Source organism: Delphinus delphis, chromosome 1 (assembly GCF_949987515.2).
Source record: "Delphinus delphis chromosome 1, mDelDel1.2, whole genome shotgun sequence".
Lineage (NCBI taxonomy): Eukaryota > Metazoa > Chordata > Mammalia > Artiodactyla > Delphinidae > Delphinus > Delphinus delphis.
In genome coordinates, this window is record NC_082683.1 from 634,168 (window position 1) to 656,656 (window position 22,489).

Here is a 22,489-nt window from a genome sequence, read left to right on the forward strand (position 1 = left end):
GCCCGGCGCTGGGCTTTGCGCTTCGGCCAGAGGCCCCGCCTGGCCCCTCCCGACCTGCGTGTCCTGCTCTTCTTCCCAGGACTCACGGGTTCAGAGTCCTGCCAGGATCCCGGTCTCTGGGCCAGAAAGGATGGGGCCCGGGCTCGCGGTGTCGTCCAAGAACACTGGTTGGACCGAAACCCCAGCAGCGCCTCCTCCCTGCGCCTGGGGCGGGCTGTGGAGACGGCAGACTTTGGCCAAAGCAGAACCCGGCCTCGTGGCGGGCTGTGCAGTCCTGGCTAAGCGGGGAGTTGGGCGAGGCCTCCGATTCGAGCCAGAAGCCCCGGCAGGGTTTCAGGACCACTGAGTGTGGGAGGTGGAACGCGGACCTGGGGAGTAGGGCAGAGCACAGGACAGAGACGGTCGGTGTGTCGGCGCAAGCGTGTAGCCGTGGGGGAGGCGGGCACTGCCCTGGTCTGGGCCCTGCGGCCGGGCGCTTTCCAAGAACCGCCGAAGTGCTCCCCCGGAGCCTCAAGGCTGCCAGCCAGCCACTTGGCGCTGACCCCGCTGGCCCGGCGCGCCACTGTCACTCTGGGCTCAAGGCCTGGGTGGAGAACAGGGAGGGCCAGACCCCCTCCCCTCCCCGCCCCCGCGGCTCCTCTGGCTCGGCCCAGCCCCCACCCCATCTCCCCTCCCCCCGGCCACTCCGCCCCGGCGGGAGGCCCGTCCCACCCAGGATCCCGGTTCCCCAAGCCCAGAGGCGCCCTCGCCTACATCCCGCCTGGCTTAGCTCCTCAGTCAGGCATGACCTGAAAGTCGTCCCGTCGAGTCTCCCGCCCCCATGACACCCGGTGCCCCAGCCCCAACCCAGGACCGTTCAGACTTCGGCCCTGCGCGCGCTCGGCAGGCAGCGCCTGGTGGAGATTCCTGCGGCGCCCCCCCCCCCCGCGCTCCCCCGCCCCTCGTGCGCTGTCCCTGTCGCCCTCCATGGGTCCTTCCGCTGGCCCCTGCAGGTCCTCCTCCCTCCTGGCACCCCAAGCCTTGCTCCGCAGGCGCCTCCTTCTCCCTCTTCCTCAGCCCGGTACTCACTTGCCACGTCCCCTCCCGTCGCATCCCTCCCCTCTCGTGGGGTCCCTGTCAGCCAGCGCCTGCAGGGGACTTGTCCCGAGCTGGCCGGGATGCAGGTCCCACTGCCGGGTCTCATCCGGTGCCCAGGGGCACTCCGTTTGGGAGAGAAGCTGCCAGGTCAGTCCACTCTCAGCGAGTCTGGGGACCCGGCTGACCACTCCTGCCTAAGCCCAGGCCCCCGGTGTCCGTCCCTTCCCTGGCGTCCAGGGCCCTCCTCGCAACACCACCCCCACCCCCGCCAAGTGACCCCGCCCAGTTGGCCCTGCCCAGGCCACCGCCACCGACCCACAGGCCCGGGTCCCCGCACCCCAGGCTGGAGGTGTCGGGGGTGCTCCCGACAGCAGGCGGCCAGCTGGTTCCCTTCGGGGCAGCCGCGCGCCCTCCCCCTCAGGGCTGTAACCCGAGCCGCCGCCGCGCTGCCCCGCCGCCTGAGCCCCGACAGCGATTCCGCAGGCGCCATGGGCCGCGGGGCCTGCGTCCCCTCAGCGGCGTCGGGGGCCCACGACCGGGCCCGCCTTCTCGGAGCCGTGCTGGGCGCGCTGTGCCTCCTCCCCACGCTCGTGCTGCTGGCCCGGCCGGGGGCCCTGGGGAACCGGCCCGTGGCGAGCGCAGCGCAGGTGAGAGGGCGCGGGAGCGGGCGAGTCGGCCCCGGCTGACCGTCCGGGCCTGAGTCGGCGAGTCCGCGTCCGTTGAAGGGGGGGTGGGGGGGCAGCATCTGCCGGCAGCTCCGCCCACTCCGACCTGGCCTGTTTTTAGCAACGTTTTGCTTTCTGGCTGTTAAGTAGCTCTGGCTCGGGGTGGAAAACCAGAAAATGCCGAAAGACAAAGGAGTCCCTCCCTGGAGAGAGCGCCAGCGCTCCCTGGAGCGCGCGCCCTCCCATCCTTCGAGGTCCATTTCCTCGCGGCTTGGGGACAGTCCCTGCTGCCTCCCCACGGGGCACTTGCTTCCCTCGAAGGGAGACGCTGTGCCCCCGACCGCGGGTGTGCTCACCACCCCAAGCCTTGGCCCGCCGCACCCCCCAGCGCCCCGCAGACGCCGCTACACGCTGACCCCGACCCGGCTGCACTGGGACCACTTCAACCTCACATACAGGTGCGACCCTGGCCCTGGGCGGGGGGGGGCGGTGCTGCCTGGCTGCCACCCCTGACCATGACTCCCACCCCAGGATCCTCTCTTTCCCGAGGAACCTGCTCAGCCCCAGAGAGACCCGGCGGGGCCTGGCCGCCGCCTTCCGCATGTGGAGTGACGTGTCCCCCTTCAGCTTCCGCGAGGTGGCCCCTGAGCAGCCCAGCGACCTCCGCATAGGTGGGCGCCGTGCCCCCAGTCCCCGCCCCGCCCCAAGGCCCCCTTTCAGCCCCGTGCTCCTGCAGGCTTCTACCCGGTCAACCACACGGACTGCCTGGTCTCCCCGACGCACCACTGCTTCGACGGCCCCACGGGCGAGCTGGCCCACGCCTTCTTCCCCCCGCACGGCGGCATCCACTTTGACGACAGCGAGTACTGGGTCCTGGGCCCCACACGCTACAGCTGGAAGAAAGGTGACGCCGGCCTGGCCTCCCGTGGGGCCCTCGCACCACGGGCGGGCACAGCGGGAGGGCTTTGGGGGTGTCATGGCTGGGATTTGGGATCGGGGAGGCGGGCAGGGGCAGGCTGGGAGGAGGTCGTAAGCCTGGGTTCCGGGAGCCCTGAAGCCCCCTCCCCCCACACCGCTGGAGCCCGAGCTGGAGCTGCATTCCTGGGGGCCAGCTCACCGCCTCGCCAGCCTGGAACACGCTTATCTTCCCACGGCTGCCCGAGGGAGGCTCCCGGCACTGCAGCAGCTGTTCGGGCCTCGGGGGCAAGGCCGGCGGGCGGGCGGGGGGGTGGGGGGCGGCGGAGGGCTGGGCCGGGTCCCCGGCGCTGACCGGCGGGGCCCGCAGGCGTGTGGCTCACCGACCTGGTGCACGTGGCGGCCCACGAGATCGGCCACGCGCTGGGCCTGATGCACTCGCAGCACGGCCGGGCGCTCATGCACCTCAACGCCACGCTGCGTGGCTGGAAGGCGCTGTCGCAGGACGAGCTGTGGGGGTTGCACCGGCTCTACGGTGAGTGCGGGGCCGGGCCGGGCGGGGCCAGGGGCCGGGGCGGGCGGGCCCTGAGTCCAGGCTGCCCCCCTGCAGGCTGCCTGGACCGGCTGTTCGTGTGCGCGTCCTGGGCGCGGAGGGGTTTCTGCGACGCCCGCCAGAGGCTCATGAAGAGGCTGTGTCCCAGCAGCTGCGACTTCTGCTACGGTGAGCTTGGGTGTCAGGCACCGGCCTGCCTCCGGCCAGGGCGCCAGGTACTGATGTGGCCTCCGCCCCCCCCCACCCTGTATGAGCAGAGTTCCCCTTCCCCACGGTGGCTGCCACCGCACCGCCCCCCAGGACCAAAACCCGGCTGGTGCCCGAGGGCAGGAATGTGACCTTCCGCTGCGGCCAGAAGATCCTCCACAAGAAAGGCAAAGTGTAGTGAGTGACCCTGCCTGGGCGCCCGAGGGTGGGCGGGGGACTCGGGACCCTGCCCAGCCCTCCGCCCTCCCTGCAGCTGGTACAAGGACCAGGAGCCCCTGGAGTTCTCCTACCCCGGCTACCTGGCGCTGGGCGACGCGCACCTGAGCATCATCGCCAACGCCATCAACGAGGGCACCTACACGTGCGTGGTGCGCCGGCGGCAGCACGTGCTCAGCACCTACTCCTGGCGCGTCCGCCTGCGGAGCTGAAGGCCGCCCGCAGGGCTGAGGATGCCGATAAAGCAGTTTCTCGCTCACGTCTCCTGGCCCTTTCTTGGGAGGGTGGGCGGCCAGTCTTGGCCCACGGGGTGCGGAGCCTGCAGCCGGTTCCTTGCAGGGAGGATGCCGTCCACAGAGACAGGCCGAGACGGGCTTCTCCAGGCCAGGCCTGGAACAGTGGGTAACGCGAGGCCCAGGCGCCAGCAGCATCACCAGGGCCAGCGCGCTGAGCCAGTGGGGCCGGGGGTCTCGCGTGGGCTCAGGGCTGGGAAGGGGGTGGGCCCTGTGGCTGCAAGGCCTCCCTGAAGGGAGTAGGGTGAGCGCGGGCAGCGTGTGTGTGTCGGGGAGGCTGGCGGTGCCCGCAGGAGGAACTAGCTCGGTGCAGCTGGGGGCCCCGGGCAGTGACAAGTCCCCTTCTGCCCAAGCGACACTGTGTCCAGCCAGACCAGTAGCTGGAGGACTCGCGGGCTGCAAAGAGCTGAGCCCACGGAGACTGCCTTTCCCCCCTCCCTCCCTGAGTGTAGGGGCTGGGGCTCCCCCCGCACCCCGGGGAGGCCCAGGACCCAGCACAGGACCAGCCCCTTAAAGAAGGAAATGCCAGACCTTTTCTCCAAGAATATTTTACTACATCTTAAAACACGTAACCACCTTGTACAAAAACCCGCTGTGGCTGCGAGCTCGCACGCCTGGCTCTGGGGCCCTGGGTGAGAGGCAGGAAGGTGCTGGAGCAGCAGCCTGAAGATTAAGAAGTACCAAACCCCCCGCAGCTCTGTTCCCAGTCGTGGCCAGCACCCGACTGGGGTGGCCGCCGGTGGTCACCGTGGCTGAGTGTGTGTGTGTGGGTGTACGGACGCCCGCCCTCTCCTCGCAGGGCAAGTCCGATACATCTGAAAAAACACAGCCTTTCGTCCCACGGCAAGGAAAACGTGATTTAATTCTACAAATTTACAAACCAAGATAAAGTGAAAACATGGAACACCCCACGAGGCCAGCAGCCAGTCCTAGACTCGAGGTCGCGTCCACGGCAGCCCCGTGGCAGTGGCGGCCCCTGATCAGGGCAGGACGGGGGTCTGGACCCAGACGTCGCCTCCAGCGTCTGCCGCTGTCCCAGCTGGGCCTCAGCGGTTGGCGCTCCCCAAGGTGGGTCCGGGGTCAGCTCTGAGCCTCAGAACTTGAGGCTGAAGCCTGGGCCCGCGGCCGAGGCCCCCTGGTTCGTGGTTGTGAGGTGGAAGCCCGTCTCCTTCAGGTCGTCGTCACCCTGTGGATACAGCGGCTTCGTGGGGCCCCGGCCGGGCCAACCCCGCCTTGGCGACCCCGCTCCTCCCACCAGCCCGCCCCTCACCAGCTGGCTGTAGCCCAGGCCTCCCTCTGGGGGCCGGGGGCTGGTGCCCCGCTTCACCCTCTGCTGTTCGCTCTTGGCGGGCCATGTGGGGAACATGGAGGGGTCGATGGGGAGGGGTGTCTCGCGGAAATACTCGTGCTTGAGGCCATCCTCTGCGCTGACCCTCCGTCCAGGGAAGTAGGTCAGAAACCTGGGAGAACAAGGCACTTGGCAGGGGCGGGGCTGGGCGGGGAGGAGGCGGGCTGAGGGTGGGGTGCAGGGAGGGACGCACTTGTTCATGAGGTCGAAGCCCTGGTCTGAGAGCAGAGCCCCGAAGCGCTTGCGGAGGTTGTTATACGGGTACTCGGTGAAGGTCATCTTCTTGACTGCGGGGAGGTCATTGTAGCCGGGCCAGATTTTCTCACTGGGGGTCCCCAGGTCCTGAAACAGGGCGGCGTCTCAAATAGCCGGGCCCTGCAGGGAAGGGTCACCTGGCCCGGGCGCCTGCACACGTCCCCAGGGGCACCCACCTTGAACACTTTGTTGATTTGATCGATTTCCGACTTCCCAGGGAACAGCGGCTTCTGAGTCAGCAGCTCCCCAAAGATGCAGCCCACCGACCACATGTCCACGGCCGTGGAGTACTCCTGGGGGTCAGGAAGCACTCAGGGGGCTGGCGGGTCAGGGCGCCCAGGGCACGCTCCTGCACACCCACACTCACCTTGGCGCCGAGCAGCAGCTCGGGGGCACGGTACCACAAGGTCACGACCACCGGGGTGTAGGCCTTCAGAGGGGACCCATACTCCCGCGCCAGCCCGAAGTCCCCCACCTGTGAGGACAGAGGGCGGGCTGTGGGCGGCTCCATGCCTGGGAGCGGGCCGCTCCCCGAGCCGCCCGCAGGGCTCACCTTGAGGATGCCGGCATGGCTCAGCAGCAGGTTGGACGTCTTGAGGTCTCGGTGCAGGATCCAGTTGTCGTGCAGGTGCTTCACTCCACGCAGCAGCTGGATCATCAGGGTCTTCACCTCTCCTGGATGGCAACAGGTCAGCACGCGGCTGGTGCCCCGGGTCTTCGGCTGCCTCAGCAGCCACCAAGCTTCCCGGCACCCGGGCGCTCACACACACGCAGCGCGACAGGGTCAGAGTCCAGGTCAGCACTCCCGCCCCGGGCGACCTGAGCACAGCACGTCCCTCAGGGGGACCCGGGCGTAGGGCCCTACCCGGCAGGAAGGGCTGCTTCATGGTCTCCATGAGGCTCTTGAGGTCGTGCTCCACGTAGTTCATCACGATGTAGATCTTGTCCATGTTGCTGCCCACGACGATTTCCTAGGAAACGACAGCAGGTCCCATGGCCCGGGGGTCCCAGGCTAGCCCTGCCGCCGCCAGCTCTCCCAAGAGACCTGAAATCCCGGGGCCCAGACGCTGGGTGACAACAGGGATCTCCTAAGTGCGACGGCCACCGGGGTGTAGCACTTGGGGGCCCCGCGGGGCAGAGGCGCGTGGCCGGCGGCCTCACCCTGACGGTGACGATGTTGGGATGCTGCGCCTTGAGGATGGTGTTGATCTCCCTCAGCGATGTGATCGGGAAGCCTTCCTTCTCTTTCTCCATCTTTAGCCGCTTCAGAGCCACGATTTCATCTGAAAAGAAAGCAACGGGAAGACCCAACGTTGAGCAAACGTTCTTCCACCCACACATTCTTCCTGTTTCATCGCTGTTCCCCCACGATCACGGGACATGGCCAACCGGCCTCCCCCAGGTGCTCAGAGCCTCGACTGCTGCTCTGAGGCCCCGCCAAGGGTGCACACCTGCCTGAGGCTGCAAGCAAGCAACACAGAGCCTCACGGTCAGGCCGCCTTCTGGCCTCTGAAGGCGCCGAGGGGCCAGCTGCTCAGGTGCAGCAGTCAGATGAGGCAAGGCTGAGGCCCAGCACCGGGGGGGGGGGGCGACGACCAGGATAGTAGGAACCTATATCCAGCGACCCTGACACTGAAGGTGCCGGCGCTCCGCGGTGCTGGCCGGCACTCTGGGCCACCCGGGCCATGCGCCACACCACCCCTTCCCTTTGGGGGCATCCTGGGACTCGCCCCACCTGTTTTCTTGTCCTTCGCTCTGTACACCACCCCGTAAGTGCCTTCTTCAATCCTGTTCAGGCACTGGAATTCCTCCACACTCCGACAGCCCTGAGAGGAAGCCAGCATGAGGGCGCGGCAGCGGGGCCACACCCCAGAGGGAAGCCCCGCCGGACAGACGTGTCAGGAGGGCCCGCAGGACGCGTGGGCAGAGGCCCGGGAACGCTCTCCTCGCTTCAGTGAGCACGTGCCCCTTTATCCAAAAGCCAGCCCTGGGCAACCCCCACCCCGCCACCTCCAGCCTCCTCATTCTAAGATGAGGCTGGGACAGGAGTGGCCCTGTGCACTGCACCCCCAGCTGGCGCAGGAAACCCCCAGGAGCTGGGGCGGCACTTGGCGCTGGGCCACTGGCCTTGGGGCGCCCGGAGCACCTGAGGCCGCTCACCCTCTGGAGACCTGCCCTCTCCAACCCCCTCCCTCCAGCATCGTTGTTACCGACTTTTCCCAACAGAAAACCTGGGCTGACTCATAGCACTGCCCTCCTACCCCTGCACGGCGACCGGGCGAGGGGAGCAGGTGCCCACTCCGCCCAGGCCGAGGCAGAAGTGACCGCAGAGCTGACCGCCTGCCAGGCTGCCGCCCCCTCCACATGGGGCCCCTGGCGGGCGTCCTGGCTGCGGACACAGGAACTGTCCCCCACCCCCCAAGACTGCTGCACAAGAGGCTGGACCATGATCAGGGACACGTGAGAGGCCAGTGGCCGGGCCCGCCCACTGACAGACACCCACAGCAGGGACCCAGCTTCTGCTCTCAGCAACCGGCCCCGTCCACAAGCAGCAAGGCAGAGCCAGGCCTGGGGCGGGGAGGGCACCTGACCTGCAGGGCTGGCAGGTACTTGGGCAGCTCCTGTTTGAGCTCGATGGGTGACAGGGCTGGGGAGTCGGGCACGAAGTCCCCCTCGGTGAGGGCGCTGCTCTGGGGGGTGCCCTCGCCCACCTCCTCTTCCCCCTCTTCGCTCTCTCCAGAATCGCGGTCAAATCGTGACTCTGGAACTTCAAAAGTTCAACCCAATTACGAACCAAGAACAAGCAAGTGTGGCTACCCCACCCGTTCTGGGGGGGGACAGCGAGTGCAGAAAGAAGCCATATTGAGAGCCCCGGGGGGGCTGGGCACAGGCTGCGCGTCCCACCGCCCTGGACAGAGGGCACTGTGTCTTGGACCCACTGGCCGGGCTGGGACCACTGTGAACCACTGGCCGGTCGCGAGCCACAAGGCCCGCCCAAAACTTGCGGCCACTGGCCAGAGGGCTTGGCCTGGCTGCCTGCGGAGGCCATGCAGCCCCTGGTCAGCAACGGCCCTGTGGTCGGAGTCGAACTGGCGTTTCCCAGCCTCCCCTGATGTCCAAGCCCATTACTCTCAGGATGGCGCTCACTCAGCACTGTCCCTTCTAAGGGACGCGGGCCCCCACGGGCCCAAGCGGCCAAGTGCGGGGTGCTGGGGGAAGCAGCTCCCCGCGAGCCAGCTGGGTCCTGGGACGCACCAGCCAGGCGCTCCCTGTAGCTCCCGGGGCACGATGTGCCTCTGGGAAAGGATATTTCTTAGGTCGCTGCCCCGCTCACGACTCAAACGTGAGTCAGCACCCACGTCAGGGGCAGACGAGGCGGCGGCGAAGCACCACTCGGGGGGCCTCTCACCAACCAAGACGTGGTTTTCATTCTCTCGCTCCTCCTCTTCACTCATTTCTTCTTCACTCACTTCCTCTGTAACGGAAACAGGTGTCACCTCAGACCCTCCACAAGCAGAAACGCGGTCCGCGTTGGCCGACAAGGAAGCAAGGGCGCCCTATGTCGTCGACTCGGGAGCCTCATGTAAGTCCCAGACAGCCAGGCGTTTCCCATCTGGATACATTTTTACTGACGTTTCACATCACCCACCTGCAGCTGCTACGCTCTTACGGAGTTAAACCGCGTGCGCGCGTGCGGGCGGGGCGTGCGCGTGTGCGCGCGGGGCAGGGAGTGCGTGCGCGCTCACCGGCTGACTGTCCGGATGCGTCCTCGGAGTTGCTTCCGGTCTCCTCCTCCTCCTCCTCCTCCTCCCCCTCCGACTCTTCGCTGCTGCTCCCCTCCTCCTCCTCCTCCTCCTCCTCTTCTTCCTCTTCCTCCTCCTCCTCGGAACCGGACCCTGACTCCGCTTCAGGAAGGAAACAGCCAGCAGTGAGCTTCGGCCCCGGGGGGCCACGGACCTGGGCGGGGCCGGGCACGCGCTACCTGACGAGGACTCCGCGGAGCTGGTCCTCCTCTCGCTGCCGCTGATGTCCTGCAGGTCGGACAGCAGGTCTCTCTCTTCCACTTTCTCTTCTTTTACTTATGGAACAAACCATCGAAGGTGAATGTGGGAAAACGTCTGAAACTAACAAGATTCGATGGCGCTTCTCACACGAAGACTAACTTCGGTTTGTATGGGAAACAGCTCACCCAGATACCCGGGAGGAAGACGGCTCTTCAAAAGACCAGTAACAAACGTCTGTGCTGATAAACTTATTTCGTACACAGTCCCTCTCACACACCACGGAAGCGTTTAGCGCACCGTGATGTGAAGCAGCAGCTTTCTGTGCTCAGACGCCCCTCGCAAAGACCGCCACACGCTGGCCCTGCGAGCGCTGTGCAGCCTCACCTGGCTTTCGGCTGTCCCCGAGCTCAAACCTCTCTCGAGGCGGCCGGAGTGGGCTCCGACTCCAGTGGCTGGGTTTCACCTTGTCGCCATAGTCCTCTCTCGCTGTCCGGTGATGTGCAGACACTAGGCACGAGAACAGAAAGGAGGTGGTGCCGGCAGCCCCCTTTCCCACGGCACACACGCCCCCACCCCCACACAGCAACGGAATGGAGCACAGGAAACGACCAGAGGACCCAGGTGGGCTTTCTAGACTGCTCTCTATTGGTCAAAAGGCAGGGGCCAGAACCCACCTCTCCAGCCTGGGCCTGACCCCCCGTGAGTGGACCCCAGACACAGCTGTCTGGGGCAGACAGCCCACACCCCAGGAGCCGCAGGGTCGTCCGGCCCCGCCCCTCGCCCCGCCGGGCCCCGCCCTCGCCCCACCTTCCCGCCGGGCCTCCCGCTCCTTGCGTCGCTCCTCGGCCCGCCGCTCCCGCTCCTTCTGCTCCCTCTGCTCCTTCTGCTGCTCCCGCATCTTGCGCTCCCGTTCTCGCTTCCTTTCTAGCTGCTCGAGACGGTCCCTGGAACCAGCACACGCCACATTTTCACCCCGAAACAGGCAGTTCTCCTTTTTGCCCCCAGTGCTTTTGCTCGCGTTTATAAACCACTTCTCTGGGCCGTTCAACCCTCAGAGAGCTTTTTAAAAAGCAGAACACACACGCATGCGCGTCCTGGGAACCTCGATCCTAAAGCGTCACACGGAAGAAAGTGCCGGTACAAGGAGGTAACAACAACTGCCTGGGGCAGAAACCCCACTGGCTCCAGAACATTCTGCTCGCCAGCTCCACCGAGATCGCCAAGAGGATTTCCCTCCGTGCACACAATGTAAATCCACCTCTACCAGAAGCCAAGTCGTTCTGGGCCCCCAAGGGCTGGGAGAGCCCATCTGTGGAAAGGCGGGGGAGCCACAGACCTGGGCCGGGCGCCCTGCGGATCCTGGGGCCAGCTGTCGTGTGGGGGTCAGGAAATATCAGTGACCAGTGACCGAAACACGGGGGGTCGGCGGCACCGGACGCCAAAGAGTTAAAACTCATCAGTCCGTTAACGCTCAGGTCCCTACAGGGTTAAGTCCAAATACAACTTTAAAAGCGAACACGTTGAACAAACAAGGCAGCATTATACACACAGAAATGAGCACAAGCAAAAAACGGTGAGAGCGCAACCAGGGCCGCCAGTGCTTTCCACACAGTCAGACGTCACCACTGGAGGGGCCGGACCACGGCTACTGGGCTCCACGCACTGTCTTATAAATGCCAGTGAATCCAAACTACCCCCAGATAAAAGCGGAAGGAGACTTCCCTGGCGGCCCAGCGGTTAGGGCGCCGCGCTTCCAGTGCAGGGAGTGCGGCTTCGGTTTCATGCCGCGCAGTACGGCAAAACAAACACAGCAAGTGGAGGTATAGCTTCCATACAGAATCCAACCCGCGAGCTCAGTTTCTCTGAACACACCCCTGGAATCGGGCAACCATCACAAGCCGGCTTCAGGACACTCCCAGCACCCACGGATCGTACCGCCTGGGGCCCCCCCCCGCCTCCCAAGCCTGCTTCTCCCTGCTCTGCATTTCCCAACGTTTCTTCGGCTTGCTTCGGGATGAGTTTGCTTTTTTTCTGGTTTCTTTGGGTAGAAGGTTAGGTTATTGACCCGAAACTTCCTTCTCTGCTTCCCGGTTTAGCTGCTTACAGCTGAAAACACCTCACTCCAAGCACAGCTGGAGCCGCATCCCTAGGTTCTGACACACTGTCTTTGCTCTCGTTCAAAATATTTTCAGGGAATTCCCTGGTGGTCCAGTGGTTAGGACTTGGCGCTTCCACCGCTGGGGCCTGGGTTTGATCCCTAGTCAGGGTACTAAGACCCTACAAGCTTCGAGTCGCGACCAAAAAAAAAAAAGTTCAAAATATTTTGTTTTTCCTTACAATTTTTTCTTCGGGCCATGGGTTTTTCACAAACGGGTTGTTAGATTCCCAACATTTGAGGATTTCCCCAGGTTTCGTTCTGTTGCTTTTTTTTTAATAGAAATTTATTTTTGGCTGTGTTGGGTCTTTGTTGCTGCGTGCAGGCTTTCTCTAGTTGCAGTGCGCGGGGGCTGCTCTTTGGTGCGGTGCGCGGGCTTCTCATTGTGGTGGCTTCTCTTGTTGCGGAGCACGGGCTCTAGGCACGTAGGCTTCCGCAGTTGTGGCTCACGGGCTCAGCAGTTCTGGCTCACGGGCTCTAGAGCGCAGGCTCAGTAGCTGTGGCACACGGGCTTAGTTGCTCCGCAGCATGTGGGATATTCCTGGACCAGGGCTCAAACCCGTGTCCCCTGCATTGGCAGGTGGATTCTTAACCCCTGCGCCACCAGGGAAGCCCTGTTGCTGACTTCTAATTGAATTCTTCTGTGATAAGAGGGCATACTTTGTATGGCCTCAATTCTTTTAAATTTCAGACTTGTTCCACGGCCTGGCACACGGTCTCTGTTGAAAACTCATCCCAGGAGCTCTTGGGGCAATCCATGTCCCGCGGCTGTGGCTGCAGTGCTGTGTCCACCTGTCCCCCAGCCTCTGTTCACCTGGGAAGGCCTTTATTTGCCCCTCACTTCTGAGGCTGGCTGTGCTGGATACAGAATTCCGGGCTGGCCGGGTTCCTGCCTGTGGCCCCCGGTTTCTGATGAGAAGCACCCCGCTCGCTGTTGCCCTTCATGAATTTCTCACTAACTTCCCCAGTCTGGCTGTGACTTTGTACTTATCCTACCTGGCGCTCACTGAGTTTCTCGGATGTGTAGATAAAACGGTTTTCATCAAATCTGGGAAGCACTCAAGTCATTATTTAAAAGCCGCCTCTGTGCCCCCCCTTCCCTCCCACACGCCGCACGTGTGCTGGTACACTGGATGCTGTCCCACAGATCTTGAGATTGAAGATCCTTTCCCCTCTGTCTTCAGAAGGCGTGAAGTCTGTTGCTCCGTCTTCAGGTTCCTTGCTTCCAAGTCTTCGCCAAATCTGGAAACGCTGTCTACTGTGTCTTTCTTCCTTAATACGGGGTCAAACCTTCTTACGTCTTTGTATGTCTCAAAACTTCTTGTTGAAAACTGGACATTCTAGGTAACATCTTGCAACTACCCTGCGCTCGAATTTTTCCTCCCAGTTGTTGCTGTTTAGTAAGCCGCTGGGCTAATGACCCTGTGAACTCTTGTCTCCCTTGTACAATGTGGCCACTGCTGCATTTTTCCATGTGCTCCTCTTTATTTTCAAGCTTGGCTTCCTTGGGGTCACCACCGTGTCTGCACAGCTGTGTGACTGGACCACACTGGACAGAGCACAGGGCTTAGCAAACGTGAGTGTGTCATGTGCCAGCAGCCAGGACACTGAAGGCTCTGCTGGCCTCACAGTGGCCTTAGACACCAACCTCCCAGCTGCACCTCTCACACTCCCTGAGTCCTGAGAACGAAGGCTCTCCTCACACCTGCTGTACCTGCCCTCTGTTCAGCCCTGGCTGCTGGGAATGTCAGCACCTTCCAGCCTGCTACTTCCCTTCCGTGAAGCAGCGCAGCTCTCAAGCTCTCTCTGGAAATGACTGCAGGACCCAGAGGTGGCCCTAGGACTCACACCTGGGCCACGCAGAACAGATCTGGGGTGAACAGATGCTCTCTCCTGGAACTCTAAGCCCGCACAGAGGCACCTGGAGACGAACGCCCAGGAGTCTGGTATCCCAGCTCCTGGGCCATTTCAAGGCCTTTGGGATTGCCTTTGTCACTTCTCCTTTTGTTTCTTGTTTGGAAGAACCAGAGTCTATTTCTGCTGCGACCCCAGACAACCCTAAGCAACACATCTTGTTGGTCTTCCTGGACAAGGCCCCTTGGAACAGAGCTGGTGCAGAGCAGGCGCTCCGCACACACCTGCCGAGTGAGCAGACGGGGAATCGCCCACACCCCAGGCCTCCCCGCACTGACTCTGCCTCAGAACTCATGTGCAGGGACTGGCTACCCCCAGAGTGGCTCCACCCGGGCCTGGACAGCAGCCCTCGCCCTCCTCTCCGGGGGCGTCGGGCTCGGGTGTGGACAGCCGCTCCCCTCCTCCAGCCACCTGCCACCCCTCCCTCCTCTCTCTCCTTCCCCTACGGCTGTATGTCCAGCCCAAACCTTCGCTCCTCGCCTCTTGATTCCTCTTGGACCCCCAGCTCCGTCCAGCAGCACCCCTCCCTGCAGGCCCGTGTCACAGGCGGGCGCAGAGGCACCGCCCACCCGGGCCGCCAGCCTCACCTCTCCCTCCGGGAGTGCTCCCGCGCCAGCTCCCTCCGCTTCTGTCGCTCCCACTCCCGCCGGGCCTTATCCTGCTCTTCTCGGTGCCGTTTACGGCGCTCGTGCTCTCTCTCCTTCTCCTTCACTCTGGCATGCTTCCCTAGTGGCAAACAGGATGTGTCATACCAAGAAACTTAACCTCCAGAAACTCAACTTGAAAATAGCCAGTGAAGAAAAGAAAAAATATCTAATCATTGACTTGGAGAAACAATCATGACTTTCTGTTAAAAAAAAAAAAAGAAAAAAAAAAAGAGGATGAAAATATAACACTCTATGCAGTAAGCCTCCAGTTAAGAAAAAACCAAAAATAATGTGATTATCACTGAATAGAACTGTGATCTCCATCTTTCTTTCTAATTTTCTGTATTAAATAAACTGTGATTAGACTGTAACAGTTTCACGATTTAAAAAGAAATCCCCACTTGTAAAGGATACGGGACGAAGCTTATCGCCTTTTAGTTTCTACACTACGTCATACACCACGTTAGCCAACTGAGTTTAACAATGAGATTTATATCAGGCCCCAGGCCCAGTTTTCCCTACACCCCTAAGAAGCTCTTTAATACTGGTATGAAATAAAACCCATTATTTCAGTTTTATCAAGCATCTGTTTCTTAGTTAAAGCAATTTAGCATTGAAGACTGTGTTTTCCCTTGTTGAATTAAGACAATTCTGTAGGCAGACAAACTACCCCAGAACAATGCAATCAGGGGGAAACACACAGAAGAAAACATAGAAGGAAAACAATGCATCTATTCGGAATGATCTACAATAAATTTATGCTGTTAGCTAAAATTTTATTCTCTTCGCTTTCAACTGTGCTTTGGAGAAGGCAGTAGATCATGAAATAGGAACGAGACCGCATCTGAACACAATACAAAAGAAAACAAATGCTCTGTACCCCCTTCTGTGGAATGACTACGATGCCTACGTTTCTCTTTTCTCTTTTCATCTTTCCTGTGATGAGCTTTTTCTTTCCGAGACATTTGCTGGGGTGGTTTGATAGCCAAAGAATCATCTTCCTCTCCTCTGAAATAAGACACCACAGCATTACATCACGCCTGAGAAAGTAATGTGAGGAGCACCGGGGTATCGTGGAGTGTCTTCAACCCAGAGAGGTGACGGGTTCAGAACAGACAGGTGAACCTCAACCATCAGCTAAAAGATGATGTTCATTATGAAACCTAGGCCCAAACTGTATACTAAATACAGATTCAGATGGAAAGTGTTAAGTGGGGAATCAATGTGCAACATGGAACAGAAAGGCCTCTCTGAGGAACTTCTAGGGTATTCATGATCTTGGTCGTGGGGAGAGCTTACAGGTATATAACAACGTATCAAACCACACACCTGAAATCTGTGCAGTTTGTCATTCACACCATAATAAAGTCGTTAAAAAAGGTCCCGCAATTTTAATCAAACTTAATGACCTCAAAAGGTCATTTAACAATATTTTCAACTGATTATATAACCAAAATCTTGGAAGAATTCACACCCTATGCCTTTTTGCCTTAATTTCTGGTTATGTTGTTGTTAACTGCTTGATGATGGACATGAGAAGAAAACAAGTGAGGAGAAAGCACAGCACGGGAAGAAACGTCAGAACATACAGACCTCGGTAGGACCGTTTCTGTATCAAGGCCTTGCTCCAAGTATCTTTCAGCAGCTACTTTGGTTTATTTGTAGATAATTTTAGACAGTAATTATACAAATCATCACAAACATACAGCAGAATTCTCTACATGTACCACGTGAATGGTGTTCACTTCACTGCAGAATGATCACAAAGAAAGGAACACACGCTCAGGCTTTTCCTAAGAAGAGGGGAGAGCTGGTAACTGACACCACACAAGAGTCATTTCAGTCTAGAGGTAAACCTCAGGTCATGACCTCAAACTTTCAAAATAACACTGAGAAGGGCCAGCCAGGACCACAGCCCCGTCATGGGCTCAGCCTGCCTCCTCAGGGGAGCGCACCTGCAGCCGCTGGGCTCCTCCAGCGCCACGGCCCTCTCACCTGTCCTCCATGGAGCCCTCTCTTCTATACGGCGAGTTCCTTATCGTTATCTCCATGCGGTGGTCCCTCAGCTCCCCCTCCTCCAGGGAATCCCGCTTGGAATCCCGGTCATCAGACTAAGAAGCAAGGAGAAAGCAATTTTCCTTACAGATAAGCCTATTTTTCATAATACTCAAACCTTGCCACTATCCGAAAACAAACTTTCATACACACTTTGAGTGGACCAATGTTATAAAATATAAAAAACTTCCCTTCAAATCCCGTTGATTTTTCGTACAACTCTCTGTAACCCAGAACCTGAGAAATTTAACACCAGCGTATACGACAGGGGACATTAGACTCTGTGACAAGTCTGTTAGCTGTTTATATTAGCCATAACTGAGCCTTAAAGCATATTTTATACACCAAATACTTTACAGTATCTCAAAAAGTACTCATAAATACGTAAGAAAGATCTGCTGCTAAACTTATCAGAAGAGGAATGTCTTTCAATGCCCCTTATCAAATTACTAAAGTTTTCCTATGTTATTAGGCAAACCAAGAAAGGTGTAAAACAATAATACTAATTTCAAGGCCGCTTCCTACTATGCTAAAAATACTTGGAAATGGTGTCATAAACATAATGATGAAATGAGAAAAATAAGCCCAACCGCACTAGTGATTTTAGGTTCAAAATACTTTATTTTCCACGTGGCTGTGGTCATCTATATGCAGCTTTAGTATGTTATCGATCTGCTGTCAATGTAAACTGAGTATCTGAATGTTTTTGTTAATTTTTAGAATAGATTTTGGGCTCACCTGCGACATTTGGAAGTACAAAAGAACTTCACCGAAGAAGCGTTGTTCTAATGGAAAAATGAGGGCAAAGAAATTAAATCTCCTTTAAAAAAAACACTTACTTAAAAAACATGGCTTACATTTTTTAAGCGTTTTATCTCTGCTTTCTCCTCTTGTTCCTTCCGTCGTTTCTTTTCCTGAAGAATTTCATCTAAAGTTTTCACTTTCCAAGAGTCCTTTTCATCACCCATTTGAGTTAAAACACTGCAAAAAAGACGAAGAATTCAAACTGTGTCAGGACTCAGCAAACTGCGGTTTGATGCTATGCTGTTTCTGCACACTTGTGCCTTGCCACTTTTGAGCGCTTCAGTACAAATCTTTGTTAAGAGGGATGGGCTCTGCCAGAAATAAACCCACACACCTATGGTCAATTAATCTTCGACAAAAGAGGCAAGAATATACAATAGGAAAAAGACAGTCTCTTCAGCAAGCTGTGCTGGGAAAGCTGGGCAGCTGCATGTAAATCAATGAAGTTAGAACACACCCTCACACCATACACAGAAATAAACTCAAAATGGCTTAAAGCCTTAAACAGAAGACATGACACTCTAAACCTCCTAGAAGAGATCACAGGCAAAACATTCTCTGACATAAATGGCACCAGTGTTTTCTTAGGGCAGTCTCCCAAGGCAACAGAAATAAAGCAAAAATAAACAAATAGAACCTAATCAAACTTACAAGCTTTTACACAGCAAAGGAAACCGTAAACAAAACGAAAAGACAACCTACGGACTGGCTGAAAACATTTGCAAACGATGTGACTGACAGGGCTTAATTTGCAAAATATACAAACAGCTCATACAACTCAACAACAAAAAACCAAACAACCCAATTGAAAAAAGGACAGAGAGCTTCCCTAGTGGCGCAGTGGTTGAGAGTCCGCCTGCCGATGCAGGGGACACGGGTGCGTGCCCCGGTCCGGGAAGATCCCACGTGCCGCAGAGTGGCTGGGCCCGTGAGCCATGGTCGCTGAGCCTGCGAGTCCGGAGCCTGTGCTCCGCAACGGGAGAGGCCACAACAGTGAGAGGCCCGCGTACCGCAAAAAACAAACAAACAAACAAAAAGGACAGAAGACCTAAATAGACGTTACTCCAAAGAAGAAAACAAATGGCCAACAGGCACATGTAAAGATGCTCAACATCGATAATTACTAGAGAAATGCAAATCAAAACTACAACAAGGTACCACCTCACACCCATCAGAATGGCCATCAATAACAAATGCTAGAGAGGGTATGGAAAAAAGGGAAACGTCCTACACTGTTAGTAAGAATGTAAGTTGGCTTAGCCACTACGCAGAACAGTATGGAGGTTCCTCAGAAAACTAAAAATAGAACTACCATATGATCTAGCAATCCCACTCCTGGGCATATATCCAGGCAAAACTATAATTAAAAAGGATACACACACCTCCTCCCCCATGTTCATAGCAGCACTATTTACACTAGCCAAGATATGGAAGCAACCTAAATATCCATTGACAGATGGATGGATAAAGATGTGGTACGTATATACAATGGACTATTACTCAGCCATAAAAAAGAATGAAATACATTTTCAAGGATGCTGCCTGGAGAGAGCAATGTGTTACTGAGACCATTTGGACTACATATGCGAATAAACCCGTTAAGGCCTCTATATAAACCTTCCAGATCCTGGTGGGCAGGTGTGGAGATCTACTCATCTTGTGGACACCCAAGACAAGCCTCTATTACCTCCTATTGGTAGAACCTATGCGGGCGCCAGATGGCAAAGCGGAGATGCAGTGAGCAGCCCCAGCTCCAGCACCCCAGAGTTTGGAAGGATGGGACTGGAACTGGAAGACAACTGCTCAAAGACCACCAGAGGACCCCATTAGGATGCAGAATGTTCTAGGATGCACAGAATTTATGGCTATCTTTGGGAAACCACAACTTTCAAAAGTCCACTTAATTAGAAAGACACTGCCACTATTGCCACTGACTCCAGGGCCATGCTGTATTTGCTCTGATCTGCCCCAGCAACACGGATGCCCAGGACCCTGCTTCTCAACATCCACAGGTAGAAACTGGACAATGGCATGTCTCTTTAATTCTGCTGCCAAAAAATCGGTTCCTGTGCCTGTAGAAATGGCAAAAATGCGCCCCCCACCCAAATGCAGTCTCTGCCTCACTTCCAGCCTTCAAATCTCACGTATGTGTATGTGACTGGCTGAATGTAAATCACACTGAGAACCCTAGTTTCATGGGAGTCTGGAAACCATGGTATTCAGCGTTCCACTCTCTGCCTTTCAGAAAGGCAAACTAGAAGAAGGGTGAAGTGGATATTGGGCACAGGTCTACTGTTTCAATCTCGATAACGATCCTTTACCAGGTGTTTTTTTTTTTTTTGCTGTACGCGGGCCTCTCACTGCCGTGGCCTCTCCCGTTGCGGAGCACAGGATCCGGACGCGCAGGCTCAGCGGCCATGGCCCACAGGCCCAGCCGCTCCACGGCATGTGGGATCCTCCCGGACCGGGGCATGAACCCACGTCCCCTGCATCGGCAGGCGGACTCTCAACCACTGCGTCACCAGGGAAGCCCTACCAGGTGTTTTTTGAAAGGATTAAATGTGGTAATATGTGGAAGTGCCTATTTCAGTAGCTGCATGTAATAATACGCAATAATCGGGTTCACTTAAACCACTTATTCATAATTCAAGAATAAATTTTCCATGTCCAAATGCTATACAATTAATATTCCAAACATGAATTCACTATCAATTTGTCCATGGGTACAGTTGGAAATACCTCTACTTGTCTGAGATTATAACTGTGTATAGAATTCACACCTTAAATTAACTGCTGTCCAGAATGGTAGCCACTAGCCACATGTAGCTATTGAGCACTTCAACTGTGGCCAGGCTGAATTAAGCTGCGCTTTAAGTATAAAATACACACTGGATTTCAAAGACTTTGTGTAAAAAATGTAAAATACCTCATTAATAATTTTACACTGATTATTACACGGTGAAATAGTAATATTTTAGAAATATTGGGTTAAATAAAATGTATTATTAAAATTTAAAAAAAAGAATGAAATAATGCCATTTGCAGCAACTTGGATGGACCTAGAGATTGTCATACTAAGTAAACTAAGTCAGAAAGAGAAAGACAAATACCGTGTGATATCACTTATATGTGGCATCTAAAATATGACACAAATGGGACTTCCCTGGCGGTCCAGTGGTTAAGACTCGGTGCTTTCACTGCTGGGGCCTGGGTTCAATCCCTGGTCAGGGAACTAAGATCCCAGAAGCCACGTGTGGCCGAAAACAAAAAAAAGAAGAGACACAAATGAACTTATCTAGAAAACAGAAAGAGTCACAGACATAGAAAACAGACTTGTGACTGTGGGGGGGGGGGGGAGGGAAGGACTGGGAGTTTGGGGTCAGCAGAAGCAAACTGTTATACACAGGACGGATAAACAACAAGGTCCTACTGTAGAGCACAGGGCATTATATATACAATTTCCTGTGATAAACCCGTAACAGAAAAGAAGATAAAAAAAGAACGTATATACATGTATGACCGAACCACTTTGCTGATTTTAGAAAAACTGAAAAACTAGAAAGAAAGATTAAAAAAAAAAAGTGATGGGCTCTGGAAAATGACCACTTGGATTCCAATTTCTTTGCTGTCATTCCTGTGCTGTCCAGGGCTAGTTACTTCATCTCAGCTTACCATTCCGTAAACGGTAAGAAAACCACCTATATGACAGTATCACTGGGGATTAAATGAGATCACCCAGGTAAAGCTCGTAGCTCAGTACCTGGCACTCACCAAGCACTGTTTTTGCCGTCAGGAGGATTTATTAGAAAGACGACCTGGGGGCTTCCCTGATGGCGCAGTGGTTAAGAATCCGCCTGCCAATGCAGGGGACACGGGTTCGGGCCCTGGTCCGGGAAGATCCCACATGCCGCGGAGCAACTAAGCCCGCGCACCACAACTACTGAGGCCGCGAGCTACAACTACTGAGCCCGTGTGCTGCAACTACTGAAGCCCGCGCGCCTAGAGACCCTGCTCCGCAACAAGAGAAGCCACCGCAGTGAGAAGACCGCGCACCGCAGAGTAGCCCCCGCTCGCCGCAATCAGAGAAAAGCCCGCGCGCAACAACGAAGGCCCAATACAGCCAAAAAATAAATTAATAAATAAATAAAATAAATTTTTTTTAAAAAAAAAAAGGAAGACGACCTGGGCTGCGTGGGTCACTGGCCCATCGGACGGCTGCAGCCCCAGCACGGGATACGGGGAGGCCTGGGTGGTTGCTCCGAGGGCGCGCTCGGAGACCAGGCCGCGGGTTCCCGGTTCTTGGGGTTCAGTCGCGCTAGCTCGTGGTTCGGACCGGCAGAAGTTGGCTCGGGGAGCTCCTGGGCCCGCCGCCTCCTCCACCCCGAGTTCCGCGCCGGGCGAGATGGCCGAAGAGTGTCGCCCGCCCCGGCCCACGCGCTCGAGGCCCGCCGGGATCCGAGAGTTTAGGTGAGCCGGCCGCGCCCCGCTCCGCCCCGCCCCGCCCCGCCCGGCCCGCCGCCACTCACCCCTACGCCACCGCCGCCGGACCCGGAGCCTGAGAAGAAACTGCCCGGCGCGCGCCAGGAGCGTCGTCACTTCCTGCGTCGGCGCGGGCTGATGACGACGGAGGGCGGGCCCCATGGGCGGGCCCACCCCACCCCACCCATTCACCCCCACCCCCCCAACCCCCCTCCCCGCCGCCGACACTAGACCTGCGCAGAGTGCCGGGCGCGCGCTAGCGCGTTATTACGGGCCTCGGCGCCGACTGCTGACGACACCCGGCGTGCCGGGGCGGGGCGAGTCCCTGCTGGCAGCTCGGGTTCGTCGGAAGTCCGGGCCTGGCCTGGTCGGGTGCCCGGTGTTGCGCCCTTTCTCCCAGTCCCCGTGACCCCGACCCCGGCGGTGGCGCGGTGGACTCCGAATCTTGCCTACGGAAGACCTCCCGCCGGACCGGGGCGGGGAGAGCGGTTGCCACGGGGTTTTAAGCTGTGCTGAGGCGGGGGAGGGGGGCCCTCAAAGTCCGTGCACTCCCTCATCGTGAGGTGCGGCTTCTAACCTGTTGAGGCTCTCAGAATGAAGTTCTCTTCCCTGGCTCCAGTTACTCTGCGGACCTTGGTGGTCACAGAAAACTGGCAGTTCAACCTCGAGAACCTCAGGAAAGAGAACGGTAAACGAATACCCACATTCACTGGACCTGAAATGGAAAATGTAGAAAAATGTGACAGGAAATGGGGGCACAGAAAGGGCGGTGGAATTGGAATTCTTTCTCTTCCCGGAAAGAAATGTTTACTTTCTGTATCCAAGCGCTTGTTTTGCTTCCTGAGTTTTTGGTGACAGGAAAAAACCAATTTTTTTTACTCCCTTCACGCTGAAAAGGGGTG

At 57.4% G+C, this 22,489-nt stretch overlaps 2 protein-coding genes across 8 annotated transcripts in view; one reads left to right on the forward strand and one right to left on the reverse strand.

Annotated features, from left to right (window-relative positions):
- Window positions 1-1,157: 1,157 nt before the first annotated feature.
- Window positions 1,158-3,845, forward strand: MMP23B (matrix metallopeptidase 23B). 3 transcript variants are annotated; one of them, XM_060025685.1, is made up of 8 exons: window positions 1,551-1,724; window positions 2,064-2,200; window positions 2,274-2,413; window positions 2,479-2,646; window positions 3,028-3,192; window positions 3,268-3,378; window positions 3,468-3,594; window positions 3,671-3,845. In XM_060025685.1, exons 1-8 carry the CDS (start codon window positions 1,566-1,568, stop codon window positions 3,843-3,845), a joined length of 1,182 nt encoding a protein of 393 aa, XP_059881668.1. In that variant the 5' UTR covers window positions 1,551-1,565. The 3 variants fall into 3 exon arrangements, with proteins under 3 accessions (XP_059881579.1, XP_059881668.1, XP_059881758.1); XM_060025775.1 differs by having other exon boundaries at window positions 3,687-3,824; XM_060025596.1 differs by having other exon boundaries at window positions 1,158-1,724; window positions 3,028-3,378.
- Window positions 3,846-4,699: 854 nt separating this feature from the next.
- LOC132426162 (cyclin-dependent kinase 11B) overlaps window positions 4,700-22,489 on the reverse strand; it is a 39,432-nt gene continuing 21,642 nt past the window's right edge. For 2 of the 5 annotated variants that reach the window (XM_060012988.1, XM_060012978.1), the window contains 19 exons: window positions 17,162-17,285; window positions 16,245-16,360; window positions 15,130-15,257; window positions 14,190-14,328; window positions 10,341-10,477; window positions 9,918-10,040; window positions 9,512-9,607; window positions 9,276-9,434; window positions 8,939-9,004; window positions 8,121-8,296; window positions 7,265-7,355; window positions 6,691-6,812; window positions 6,395-6,500; window positions 6,083-6,204; window positions 5,897-6,004; window positions 5,706-5,822; window positions 5,468-5,616; window positions 5,197-5,386; window positions 4,700-5,112 (listed from right to left, as the gene is read on the reverse strand). In XM_060012988.1, coding sequence (XP_059868971.1) covers window positions 5,020-5,112; window positions 5,197-5,386; window positions 5,468-5,616; window positions 5,706-5,822; window positions 5,897-6,004; window positions 6,083-6,204; window positions 6,395-6,500; window positions 6,691-6,812; window positions 7,265-7,355; window positions 8,121-8,296; window positions 8,939-9,004; window positions 9,276-9,434; window positions 9,512-9,607; window positions 9,918-10,040; window positions 10,341-10,477; window positions 14,190-14,328; window positions 15,130-15,257; window positions 16,245-16,360; window positions 17,162-17,285 — 2,362 coding nt within the window. In that variant the 3' untranslated portion in view covers window positions 4,700-5,019. Of the gene's footprint in view, window positions 5,113-5,196; window positions 5,387-5,467; window positions 5,617-5,705; window positions 5,823-5,896; window positions 6,005-6,082; window positions 6,205-6,394; window positions 6,501-6,690; window positions 6,813-7,264; window positions 7,356-8,120; window positions 8,297-8,938; window positions 9,005-9,275; window positions 9,435-9,511; window positions 9,608-9,917; window positions 10,041-10,340; window positions 10,478-14,189; window positions 14,329-15,129; window positions 15,258-16,244; window positions 16,361-17,042; window positions 17,090-17,161; window positions 17,286-21,290; window positions 21,532-21,634; window positions 21,701-22,489 lie in introns of those variants that run through there. The other 3 variants (XM_060012994.1, XM_060013005.1, XM_060013015.1) reach the window with 3 other exon arrangements.

What these genes read in the sequence shown, in the direction of transcription:
- MMP23B (XM_060025596.1), top strand. Translation starts at nt 1,158, where the DNA reads ATGCAGGTCCCACTGCCGGGTCTCATCCGGTGCCCAGGGGCACTCCGT. An exon ending in CACTTCAACCTCACATACAG is followed by an intron (nt 2,201 to 2,273) that starts GTGCGACCCTGG and finishes CTCCCACCCCAG; the next exon opens with GATCCTCTCTTTCCCGAGGA. An exon ending in GCCCAGCGACCTCCGCATAG is followed by an intron (nt 2,414 to 2,478) that starts GTGGGCGCCGTG and finishes GTGCTCCTGCAG; the next exon opens with GCTTCTACCCGGTCAACCAC.